General features: G+C 37.1%; 1 protein-coding gene across 3 annotated transcripts in view; it reads left to right on the top strand.

Annotated features, from left to right (window-relative positions):
• ctnna1 (catenin (cadherin-associated protein), alpha 1) overlaps positions 1-13538 on the top strand; it is a 126171-nt gene that overhangs the window by 39448 nt on the left and 73185 nt on the right. The window contains exons 1-3 of one of the 3 annotated variants that reach the window (XM_079670861.1): positions 8845-8992; positions 10956-11073; positions 11175-11370. In XM_079670861.1, coding sequence (XP_079526987.1) covers positions 10969-11073; positions 11175-11370 — 301 coding nt within the window. In that variant the 5' untranslated portion in view covers positions 8845-8992; positions 10956-10968. Of the gene's footprint in view, positions 1-8844; positions 8993-9044; positions 9199-10955; positions 11074-11174; positions 11371-13538 lie in introns of those variants that run through there. The other 2 variants (XM_079670859.1, XM_079670860.1) reach the window with 2 other exon arrangements.

The raw sequence follows: 13538 nt of genomic DNA, 5'->3' as shown, positions 1-13538 counted from the left end.
GGCTAAATTTGATTTAATTAAAAGGTATGTAAACTGAAGAGCCGTTTGGGAGCCGAAAGAGCCGGCTCTTCTTGGTGAGCCGAGCCAAATGATCCGGTTTCGGTACCAGATGTGTTCGGGGTACCTACGTGTTAGGGGTCAATTCGACGTCAATTACGTCACGCATTGTGATTGGCTGTACGGTAATTTACCCATTACATTACATTGCATTTAGCTGACGCTTAAGTGCATTCGACCAACAAGATAAAAACTTGAAGAAATACAATAAAACTTGAAGAAAAACAAAGAGGAATGAGGAGAAGAACAAGAGAAATCGAAGGTAAGAAGTATATAACGTAATATGGTAGGTAATATGTAATATGTTCAGTGCCGTTGGTACGTTAGTTCAAACAGTAACAACGGACTATTTTTCTTAGTATGCATGTCAATTTAAATCAATACATACAACTATTTCACATGTACAATATTTTCTTAGCCCTAATACTTAATACTACTTATTTCGTTTTGATTGTTATATTTGATTATATTATATATTATCAATAAATTATATATTATATATCAATATGATATACTTTTCTATGTATAGATTATCAAAAAAAGTATTTATTAAGTAAGGGATAATGTGCAGCAATCACAATCAAGTCCACAATCGAATCCATAAAGACAAAGTAAGAGCCGGAATTCCCATCACTAGTGTCAGTGCCTTTGCGCATGCGCTCTGTCTGCCTCAGCGCATGATGGGTGCATGCCAGAAGTCTCGTCTCTGATTGGCTGCAAATCGATTGCCCTGAAAATCCTCGGATGAACATCCAATCCTTGTATTATTTTAAGAATTGGTAACACCACACCATACAGATTAATTTAAAAGTAAAAAAAATGGGGTGCAAACTATTTACATTGCAATTACGATTGTTTAATTCTTTGGATGTTATTTTCTTAATTTACAAAAGGACAATGTAACTAGTTGATAAAATAATAAAACAAACACTGAAGGCCTTCCAAAAGACACAAGCAACAGTTATAAGACTTCTTTATTGTCAGTTTATTATTTTTAAATTGAGAATAGAGAACACTGATAACTAATGTTGGTGCACATTTATATAAGTTTGATTATGATCAGGAATATCCCATCTGTACTTTGCAGTCCTGTCCCAAGTACAAGTTAAATAGGTATTAATCAACGTGTACATATAGTTTACTATCATTTGTAGTCATGCATAGTACTGCCTTCCTGATTGCTTTATTTTTGAGAAACCTATTCTGCACCTACCTGGGTTTTAAGAGAGTCCAATACCCTATGTGACTGTTCAGTCTCATAAAACATGCTCAATTTACTTTTTGAAAACACAAGCTCACAATAAAGTCAGATGGGAGATCTACAGAAGCAAAGTGTGATAGACAAAGATGCATTCCTATATTAAACAAACAGAAAGGAAAACGTTGTTGTTCCACGAGGTAGTTGTAGCCATAGCAAATGGATTAACCTTCAACCTTCAACTACCTGCTGCCTGAAATCCCTGTGACATCACTGTAGATTGTTGTAACCAACTAGCTGTGTGGGACGATATCACAATACATATTTAAGTTAATTGACTTGGATTGTAAAGGTCTTTCACTGTAGTTACTAGCTTTGTCAACATGCTATGATGAAGGCCTATTCTTTCAATATGATGGATATTATTAGACGTCTACAAGGACAACATAGGTTATTTGTTTTACTGTAATTGCAATGCTAATACCAATTTAGCATAGTGGTAGCACTAACTGCTAACAAGGTTTTGATATTCAGAGTCTGGTTGTTAGTGCTTGCTAGCATGTTATGCTATGGGCTTGATCGTACATGCTAGTGTGATATGGCCTATGGAAGATGCTAATGTTATTTAACTTCTAGATCCTTTCATTTTTCACTTACAGTGAAAAGCTAAATGATTTCAGAAATTGGCACAGCTTTTTCTTGTGTTGAAAGAGATCAGCAGGTCAATGTTACTTGGGTTGTGAACGCAGCGAACACCAAAACTGCTCCCTGGCGCCGGCTATCTGGCAGCCTCTCTGCGATCCCCTCTCCTATCCGCATGTGGTTGTGTTTGTGCATGTATATGCTCTGTGTGTTTGTGCATGTACAGTATATCCTCCCTGTGTGTGTAATGTGTTTAAACACAACAGAGTGGGGGAAGACATTTCCCTCTGAGGTATGAATACATTATATCTTCTTCTTCTTCTTCTTCTTCTTCTTCTTCTTCTTCTTCTTCTTCTTCTTCTTCTTCTTCTTCTTCTTCTACTTAGAAATCATAAGTGAACTATCACATTAGGTTTGCCTGCAGTGAATGCTGGCAGCTATGAGCTAGTTTATAGATGTATCATGGCATAGACAAATGTCTCCTATAACCCACAGTCTATGGCTGTTACTGGTGGTTTATAGCATCATTTTATATCTGAATTGTGCTCTGGTAGGAATTCGCACCCAACATGCTAATAACAGTACATTTTTGTTTTAACTCTATTGTTTTACACAGTTTTTATAACATGAAATTCATATATTTAACAATTAAATCGTCAAATTAATAAAAATGTAGCAATAAAGTGAAAGTCAAAATGTGTTAAAATGTAGTTTATTTTTTTTACTATAAAAGGATATTCAATACCTTTTTTTTTCAGTTTATCAATGTAAAGTAGTGGTTAAATTAAGCAAAATTACTTTCTTTACTCATATATTTTCTTTTAATTATACATTTTTTAAATTAGTATTAACGGTGTTTGTTATGTATTTGACAGTGATATATAGCCATAACAAAAGTATTTTTTGGTAAAATTACAGAAAATGCAGCTAATTTTGCCACCAGAAAATCATTTATTTTTACGGTTAGTTTTGTTAAATTTGCATTTAAAAACGGCTAAAAAACAGATAAATAATGTATTCCATTTCTACATTTTTCTTTTGTTAAAACACATGACACATTTCAATAAACCATTTATTCTTGTAAATTGAATATGATTTCCTGTAATTATGAAATACCATAAAAAACTGTAATTCTTCTGGGGAAAAACTTTAAAAAAAAATGTTTTTTTACAGTTTTTCCCCAGAAAAAGTGTAATCTCATTATTATGGTGGATAATATGTATTTTAAAATTGACTGACAATGTCACTAATTTAATAAATCATAACTTCATATGTGCTTTGATTTAATAAAAACACAATCTGTGTAACGTAACTCATATGTAACGTAACATGTTCTGTTCAATATATTAAAGAGTAATAAGCACAGATGTGTTGCAATTCTTAGGGGATTGATTTATTTCTCATAGGTGACCTGTAGTTCAGCTCATTCGGTACATTTCAAGTCACAAGCAACAACAAAAGACTGATTTCATTTTTATGAATCCAAAACTAACCCAAAAAATATGAGTGTTTCCTTTGCTTTGTAGTCTTCTAATTAGGAACCTAAGACTCCAGAGAAAGGCATAATAACTTTGAAACCCCCAAATAACTCTATCTAACAGCCCTAAATCCTTCTATGCATTGTATTTGATTTTATAGCAGTTATACCAGTTTTATTTGAAAATATCTGATAACGTTTGATGATGGTATGCTTTTTATTCAATTGACAAATCAAAGCTCAACATACGCATTATATCTATACATATGCAGACTCTGTGAAAAGAAAAACATTACTTGTTGGCTTCCAATAATCACAGATGACATTTGTTTGCCTGTGGCACAGATGTTCTCAGAGGTTGTTTAAAGAATATAGAAAAACCATACTGGAATTTCTGTCTGATGTTTTATTTATTGCCTTCAGTGCAAGTTATATTGTGACCTTGTGCATGTTTACTACTGACATCTACAAAGAGCACTCTGCAATGTACTGTATATGCGATGCACACAGACCACTGGTTTTAAAGCTTTTGATTGCAAATGCTTTATGATTCATTGTGTGGCTTCCTCCACATTCTTCACCTTCCTTTTAGCTTGAATCCCATTTTGAAAGCGAGAAATTAGGGCAATAGCTCCCTGGAGAATTTTGGAATAAAACAAGGTTTCTGGAATAGTGTGTGCACTGTTAGTGACTCACCAGTGGGTTTTCAGTCTGTGGTCTGCTGGTAATTGCATTTCAGTCAGTGATCATTGATTATGTAAAACTTATTATGAACATGCAATTGTCTTCCCATCTATGAAACAGATCCGGAAACAGAGGTGATATGATCACCAAAAGATTGCAGGGAGTGCAGAAAAACAAATCACACAGAAAAGTCTACATCACATCTTTAATCAGTCAATCAATTTCATTCAGAGCACTAAATCACCATGCTGGATGGTCGCAGTACATTTCATGACAAGCCAATAAAATAATGAACTTTAAAATATAAAAGAACCCTATACAACCATAAACGTTTAACGGATGTTAATAGTGTAATGATCCGACTTTGTTATGTGGTAGGCTGCAATAAATATGAAGGACAGAACACAGAGCAATATCCTTTATAATAAAACAACCACATTAAGAACATCAGTGTTAAAGGGATGTTAAAAAGGTTGGAGGCTTGACAATTTTGGATAGCTGCATTGAAGTCAATAAAGGTAATTTGTTAGTCTTGATTTAAAGATTTGAAATGAAAGAGCTGATTTTTGCAACAAAGTTGGACTCGAAGTAGGACTTCAGCCAACTCAAACATTTCCAACCTCCCACTAGAAAAGTCAATGTCACTAAAAGTCGGTTGTATACTCGGTGTAAATCCGTCTACCCTGGCTTCATGAACAATGGAAGCACACATTGTAAATGGTAAAACATCAACTTAGTATTTTCATGTGTTTAATACATATCACATATTTAAACCATTTTGCGTTTAAAGTGATATGTTTATTTGGTAACTAGTAATGATAAACAATCCCTTGAAAGTGATCTTCTCTGCTCCAAATGTAATTATGGAAAAAAAATGTCCCCCAACATAATGTGGAGGCTCTACTGCTTAGAGTTCAATTGTGTGTACACTTGCCAAAGAAACATCACTTTGTCACAGTCAGCCATAGTTTTTTGTTTGGCAACATTTCAACTGGGAAAATGCCAATCCTCATTTGTGTGGAACGTAGCATAAAAACTTGAGATGGCCACTTATACATCTGAGTTTCCCGAGTAAAAACAAAATCTAAGAGGAAATTATTCTCTATCAAGGTTACTCAGTGGTCCCACAATGGCATATGATTGAAATACTTCCTGCCCTTCTAAAGCCGAGGAGAGGCCCCACACCAGAGCAGAGGGCAGCAGTTGGATACCTTGGCGTAATCCGGCAGGAGGAGCTCTCACTGCCGACAATGGGTTAGCAGCAGTTGAGAGCTGCGACCTTCTCCATGGTCCAATCAGATAATCAACGCTTCCTTCTGACACCACGACATCACTGTTCCAACGTCTAACTGTAAACATGTCTGATGTGTCCTCCCATGGGACTTTTTGTGAAATCACTGCAATAATGTATGTTTCTTTTCACCTCTGTAGGAAAGTCACAGTGAACGGCTGCTATTGAGGATAATCATCAGTGCTGCTGGCCTGTTGACTTTCCTTTCCACCCCTTGGGTATTGCCGTGGGAGATTGACGCCTACATTGCACCACACACATTTCCAATCATCGAGGTACAAGGTCTTCTTTGAGACGGGAGAGTCAGCAGATGACATCATGCAGCTTCATGGACAGCTGTCAGGATGAGTCAGGTGAATGGGGGCAGACTGAAAGTGGCTGTGTTTGTTTTGTCAGTGCTCAGAATCCTCCTTAAGTAAGGCAACTTCCAGTTTAGTCAACGTCAAAGAATGAGTAACTCTGACAGGAAGCACAACTGTACAGTAACTTCCATGTCTGCCAAACAATAGATAACACAATTATGAAAGAAGCTCACCTGTGGCTCTACTCAGAGTGTTTCTCTTATCAGCATGGAGCACTGCCAGGACTGCAATTCAATTGGACATTGTGTTTCCTGAATAGAAATGTAAAACTAATCTATAGTATAACTTAGCAGAAAGATTAGAAAAAACCTTTAATAACATAAAAAATATATATTTTATCTTTTGGAACATTACATTATGAAGATAACCTATATATGCCATATTTTCTACTGTTTGATGCACTATAGTGCCATACACAGCAAACAGATTTGCTCATTATACATTCAGTGTGTGACAAACATGTGCACTTCCTCATAATGAGAAGGAATTATTTATAGCATGCTGTGCTCCTATCATTTGTCGGCCCAACAGGTACAAAAAGATTGAAGTTCAAGGGCACCCAAACTTGTCCTCCCAGCAAGCTGTTACTTGACAAACATTCATCATTCAAGCACACAATTGCACCAAATATAATCCCTCTTCACTACACGGTATTAATTGGATAAACAAATCTCTGCACTGTGGAAGGAGCGGGTCCCTCTGTGTGTCTGAGTGAAATTAATATTGCACACAAGATAGTTCACTGATGTTACTCAGTTTGCAGGGAATTTGATATGCCCATTTAATGCATGACCCTTCAGTTTTGGCATGGTCAAGACTCTGTTGGGAAAAACAATTAGTTGGCGAATTATTACTTCACAAAAAAAATATTCAGGAGTATCTTTCCAAAGGATAATTATATTCTGAGGCCTTTGTTAAGAGCTCTGTGAGTACATTTGTAAGCTTGTTCTCTTCAGGACTGTAATTCATGCTGCACTGGTGCACCTTCTTAATTAACACCTACTCCAGCCAACAAATAGAAGTGTGTGAGTTGTACTTGCCTGCAGAAACACCATTGTTGTTTATAATGTTTTGTGTGGCCACAACTCTGAATTGTCTGCTCTTTTTCTTTGCCATTTCTCCACATATATAATTAGCATTATAAGATTTCTACTTTCATTGCCTTGTCATATTTGATAACATGTGTTGGTCTGTAAATAGACTTATGGACGGGCTGAACACCCACACAAATGGAAAGGTGCTAAAAGGATGCAGGTTGAAAAAAAATGACAATTTAAAAAGCAATCCAGTTACTTCATGCGGTAAAATAGCATGCTATGACTGTTTAAAGAGACAGTAAATCCATTGTGTGTGTGTGTGTGTGTGTGTGTGTGTGTGTGTGTGTGTGTGTGTGTGTGTGTGTGTGTGTGTGTGTGTGTGTGTGTGTGTGTGTGTGTGTGTGTGTGTGTGTGTGTGTGTGTGTGTGTGTGTGTGTGTGTGTGTGTGTGTGTGTAAAAGTGAGGAGGGAGGGGTGGCACCTGGTCTCTTTAATCTATTTATGGCTTCCACACTTCATTAGACCCAAACCCAAATACTTGGCTCCTGAATTATGTTTATTAAATGTCTCAATGTTATTGGTCACAGCTGCAAACCATAAACGTGTGACTATATACTGGTCAGCTTATATGTTTTTTCTTGACCTTGAAATTGTCAAATGTGTGGCATCTGCAAGCCATTTCTAGCAATCTGAATAAAAGTATTATCTGAAATGTCAGTGTTGCGGAATTTGGATGTTTATTATATAGTATATTAATAAAATATGAGAACCCGAAGCCTCAACCTGCTCATCGGGTGTTTGCACACGATGATGCAGCAGCTGACTTTTGAGCGCCTTCTTTCTCTGTGGTCGTGTACTGAATTTGTTAAACCACATTTGAACCCAGTGACTTTAAAACACATTTTATCTTAGTTGATAAAAGTCATCAGATGAATGCAAAACAAAATATTATATTGGAGAAGGTGTTTATTTACAAACTAAAAAGAAAGAAACAGATCAAACTGAATTTGTCCTACGAAGAATTATGAAATTAGTTAATACAATATAAACTACCTAATAAATAGTTTTGAAAGCACATCTGATTATTTGAAATTGACAGTGGATAAAATGCACCTTGAATATAAAAGTCACAACATTTAAAAAGAGAAGTAACAGAAAAAATAAAATAGTTTCCCCAAGTGGATCCATGTTGCCTGAGAATGACATCCTTAACCTAAATCGTTATTATTGTGGTGGACAAATGCTGTGTCATGGGGGTTTAAGCATATTATGAATGATCCCATTATTCCGGTTGTAATAATGGGATGATATTAATACATATTAATTTGTGTTGTGTCATGGTACAGCTAGACATTATTAGAAGAACTGAAGAGAAATTAAATTCCCCTCCAACTGAAAGTATTACAACCCCTAACCATGAAATGGAAATAGGGTACTTTCTATGTTGCCTTGTGAAGATGACCAAAAATGAGTTCTGGATCAAACATTTCTCAATTAAATTAAATGACTAGACACAATGTGAATTTCAAAGAGTTTATAAATACATCTTTAAAAGTTTTATTTTACATACAACTTCAGTATTACATTGAACATGAACACATGAACATGTCCATGATTATGAAGTAGCATTTGTTATCACATTTTCAAATAAGCAATACTATATATATTTTTTTATCTTCATAGAACATTGTGAACATACAGACATAAACAATCTTTGTGAAAAAAATAGATGTCAATTAAATGAAATAGGAAAAGTACATTTTATACATAATTTAACAAGTAAACGATAAACTTAAAAACCTAATACTCCCTAAATCTGGGGCTACAGAAAATAAGGATAAACAATAAAACAATCATTTTTATTACATTTAAGATTGTAATATTTATTATATTATATTGTATTATATCATCCGGTAGCTATTGGGTAAACACACTTTTGGGAGCGAATTTGGAAATCTTGTCTTACTGTGAAATCTATTCCAATAAATTGCTACGTAACTGTTATCCCACAGCTTGGCCCGGTGGTACACTGAAAGACATAATTAAACCTTATATGGACACATACAGTTAACTAGTGCCACGCCCTGAACACCTCCTTGTTTGCGGGCCTGCTGTGTCCTGCGGTCGCCCTGCCCCGCTGCCAGGAAGTTCAGGAACTCGGTCACCGCCCCAGCCCCCCTTCTGCCTCGTCCATTGTTGGGCAATATTCTGCGACATCGAAACATTCTTCACCGAAACTTTCCAGGTAACTAACTGCTAATATCTGTTCTTGTCTTTACTTATAGTAAAAGGATAGTTTTTCGTGAGTAAATCCAGTGTGCGGTTAGTCACAACTAACCGGTCAGAGAGAGGAGGAAAAGGGAGGAAAACTTTTGAGGCAAGCAACTCCGTAATTCCCATTCCTCCATTTTGAACTTTTAAACTCCCAGTTTTGCTTGTGGATTGTTTTCGGTAAGTTTATAGCGTTAACTTAATACCCTATTTATAACATTATAAAAGTCACCTGGGTAGTGCATTAACACGACAGTTAAAGTGTTCAGCCGTGTTTGAATAGGCGTATGGAGTTAGCGTTAGTGTTTGTTGTGTCGGTTAGCATTAGCATTAGCAAGGTGCCGTGTTTGTACGTTAGCAGGTAATGTTTCCATACCGTACGGTGAACTAAATTGGCGTAACATGACATTAATTAGACCATTCCTGGTCAAAATCGGTTAATTCACTCAACACCAGTCTTTATTTCTGCAAGTCACAACGTTCACTTTTTAAAAAGTTAGACTAGTGTTACTTTAACTGGATAAAACCAATGTTAACTTGGGTATAGTTAGCTACAACAGGTGCAACTTAAGCTACTTAACTTCAGTATAAGCGCCTGGCTATCGTTCGTTAACCTGAAACCCATATTGCTGCTTCTCCATTTGTAATGAGTTTTATGTTAAGTATCGTATCATTGTAGTATGGGCCGATCTTGTTACGAAAAGGCATTTCAATGTTCATAAATACGCCATTTTGCTTGTGTTTCTTAGGAGAAATAATTGAGATTAGTTTGCTGAGAAATTAAAGATGTATATCACCCAGGTCATATGAATATACCCCCAGCTGTATCTAGCCTCAAAGAACGTTTTGGTTTCTGTTGACCAGATTTTCAGATAACAGTCTCTGCCACACCCATACACAGGAAGTGAACGAGATTATCACATGCGTTGTCCCAGTTACATTTTAGTAAACCAGTTTTGAACTACTTCCTTGGTAGAATCCGTTTTATTGAACATGGGCCATACTTCAGCAAATATCACATCCACTATCTGTATTGTTAGATGCTGACACAGACATTATTTTGGTTGATTTGTGTGAGGTGAAGTTTACTGGATAAAAAACCCTGCAGTAGTTGACAAGTAATTGTAAAATAAAATGTCTGAGTAGTAGTGAAGGGCTTTAACATTTGTTCCATGATAAAAATGAGTTACAACTGTGCCAGACAATTTGCATCCATCCATACTGGCTGTCTTTTTTGATTAAAAGTTAAAAGGGGCCATAGCTCACAAGTATACCCCATCCAAATGTTAACTTTAGTCAAGATCTTTTGGCAAAATTGAAAGCACACCCATTCATAAATATCACAGTTCAATATTACTACTTTTAGGCATTTGGTAGTCATCATTCACATGTTCTCCTGAGTCTTCTAATATGTAGGCCTCTTTGGTGACAATGTAGGTTAGTGGCTGTCTACGACATTCTTCTCATAATGCTGCTGACCAACTTTCAGCTGAGGCCCCTCAGGGCTGGCCGATTATCCCTGGCCCTCCATGTTAGAAAGCTAATCAATGGAGTTGCAGTGCTGCCTGAAAAGAGAAATCGAAATTAGGCCATAGTGCTACTGTACTCTACCTCTGGCAGGCATTCTGCAAGGAGTGGGGCATGGCTGGCTCAAAGAACGACCTTGATATGTGGATTATGTCTACAGACCTTTTGGAGACTAGTCTAAACATCTTAAATAATGCTTTAGTTAGTAAGCAAACATTGTTCTCTTGGCCACCTAGCCTTCAATGTATAAAGTACAGCCACAATCATCAGTGTTTTGCAAAGCAGAGATGTTCATGTATGATGCAGTCTAAAAAGTGTTTTATCTTAGCATCTGGAGAATTAAAATGTACTCTTCCACCCTACTCATAGGTTTCAAACCTTTTTCTAAATTGTCAATTTGTTATTCCTAGAGTTCCAGACACCATGACAAACATCAACACGGCTAACATCAACTTTAAATGGGACCCAAAGAGCCTGGAGATCCGTACTCTGGCAGTGGAGAGGCTGCTGGAGCCCCTAGTGACCCAGGTAATGGAAAACAATTTGTATTTTTATTTTAAATAATTACACGGGGTCAGATTTAAAACAATAGCAAGTGATATATTATCCCACTTCTATTCCTGCCATAGGTCACCACTTTAGTAAACTCCAGCAACAAAGGCCCCTCCAACAAGAAGAAAGGACGCTCTAAGAAGGCTCATGTTTTGGCAGCATCTGTGGAGAATGCCACCGAGAACTTCCTGGAGAAAGGAGAGAAGATTGCAAAGGAAAGTCAGTTCCTGAAGGATGAACTGACTGCCGCTGTGGAAGATGTCCGCAAGCAAGGTATATTGAAAATGCATATTGCAACAGTGTGTGGTTTCCAGCATGTACAGAGTGCTTCTTTTGATAGGCGGGATGATAAATAAATCATAAAGTATGTACATATCATCTTCCCCAGTGGACGAACTTGAAGTAAGGATATGCTTTGAGCGTGATGGATTTCTCTTTTGCAATGGGGAATTCAGAGAGCCCATTAATAGAGGCTTTCATTTAAGCATGCCGACGGTTCACATTTATATTAAGCTATACACCATTTTCCGTGCCTTGCCTTCTACCATGATCAAATGTAGCCAGTAGTTTGGTATGACTGCCCTTGTAGAAAATATTGCGCATTTATTTGATCTAACTCTGGTTCAGAACCGTACTATATTGTAAATAGAGCAACATCTAAATTGCGATGTTGGTCAGAAAATAAAGATATTTCACACTTAGGGCTGCGCAATATTATTAAATATAATCGTTTATCATAACAGTATATTTGAAAAATACACAAAACATTCATTTTTGTTGTTATATGTTCTAAAATCCCATAATAAGTGTTCATTTTAGGATGTATGACATTTAAAAAGATACTGGTGATTTTAAATCTGTAATGGGAGCCTTTTCTTAAGAATATTGTGATCATGATTTCAACCATATTGTCCAGCCCTACCCTATATCACTCAGCCCTGCAGTATAATCCCACTATAGTCATCCATTATAATATGAACCTGCCTTCACCCCATGCGTTTGAGCAGCGTCTGACATTTGAAAGACATTTGTCATGAGCATACAGTCAGCTTGATTTATCCGTTATCCCATTCACAACAGTGGCAACAATGGATATTGAGTCGGCCTAAAAATACATTTGTTTTAGCCTATTTTCCGCAGCTAAATATGGCTATACTGTCGATAACGAAATAAAGTAATCATATTTATGCACAGTATTGAGGGAAGGCTTTCGTGATCCGGGTATGTCTTACAGTCTGTTTAAGATTATCTGTTGAGAGATCAGATGAGTAGTACCAGATAATTGTTTGACAAATTAACAACTTGTGTATCTCGAAACCAGAATGTACCCTCGAACTACCAGCCGGTTACCCAATTAAATTACCATTTGGCTTGCGATAGCAGATTCCTTCATTCAACCACCACACTTGATAGTCTCATTTATTCCCCTCTGCTCCAGATATCTGAATGTCTTTTGACACACTAGCAGACCGTTGAGACTGGGGAGCTCTGACTTGAGGGTGGCTGTTATCACCTTGTGAAGCGACATCTGTGTCACTGTGTCTTTCTCCCCAGATGCCCAGCGAGTTGGATATACCCTGCTCGAGCTGCGCTCTGAGTAGTTGGGAGGTAGATGACATGTTGCTTGATAGCCTGTGCAGTGCTCAGTGCCCAGGAATGTTACTGTAGTTGTGGTAAGCTGTCACTGGGCTGGAATTCACTCACTGTTGTTAGCTGGTGCCGAGGCCTGGCTGTCCGCTATGCCATGCTGCTCGGTGGAGCGTGCTTGGACTGATAATACGGCTATTGAGTGGAGTAACACCCCCCCCACCAACCCCTTGATTCAGAAAGCATTTCCCACCCAGCTGTGGCTTGCCAGCTGTTTTAAAATGGTAGAAAAAAAGTCTGACATGATCATTATCAATGAGGTGCTGTACCCAGTAGTTTGAGTTAAAGTTTTGTGGACATGGACAGTTGAATTCAAAGTCAACATTTGAATGGTGCCCTCAGTGTTAAGTGTAAACCTACATGTATTTATGTCAAATATGTTGACGGGTATTCAAAGCGTCCTTCAAATACCCTAATCAATGTTTTGTTAAAAACTTTTTTTCTGAAATAATTTGAAATGTAGTGGATGTTTTTCCCCAGTTAACATATTCTGTTAATATCTTAAATCCAATTTATTTACCTCATAAAAAATCTGCAGACATTTTCTCCCTTTTTTGCAGATTATATTTCTATACGCATCCCTTTCTGTCTGCCTTTGTCCTATCGGTCTTGCCCTTCCCTCCCTCCTTGTCTGTGTTTTTGTTGTCCTTCTGTTTTGTGCGCTTAATGTGTGATATACATTTTAATCATTTCATCGAGCACCTGGTGGGTTGCAGGTTAGCGTTAGATGGATGGAAGTTTATTAAAGGAGCACTGATCACTATCTGCCCCCTGAAAATGGCCTATTGATTTTG

The sequence above is a fragment of the Notothenia rossii genome (genome assembly GCF_949606895.1).
Source record: "Notothenia rossii genome assembly, chromosome: 3".
NCBI classification, from domain to species: domain Eukaryota; kingdom Metazoa; phylum Chordata; class Actinopteri; order Perciformes; family Nototheniidae; genus Notothenia; species Notothenia rossii.
This window is presented reverse-complemented; position numbering and strand designations above follow the sequence as displayed.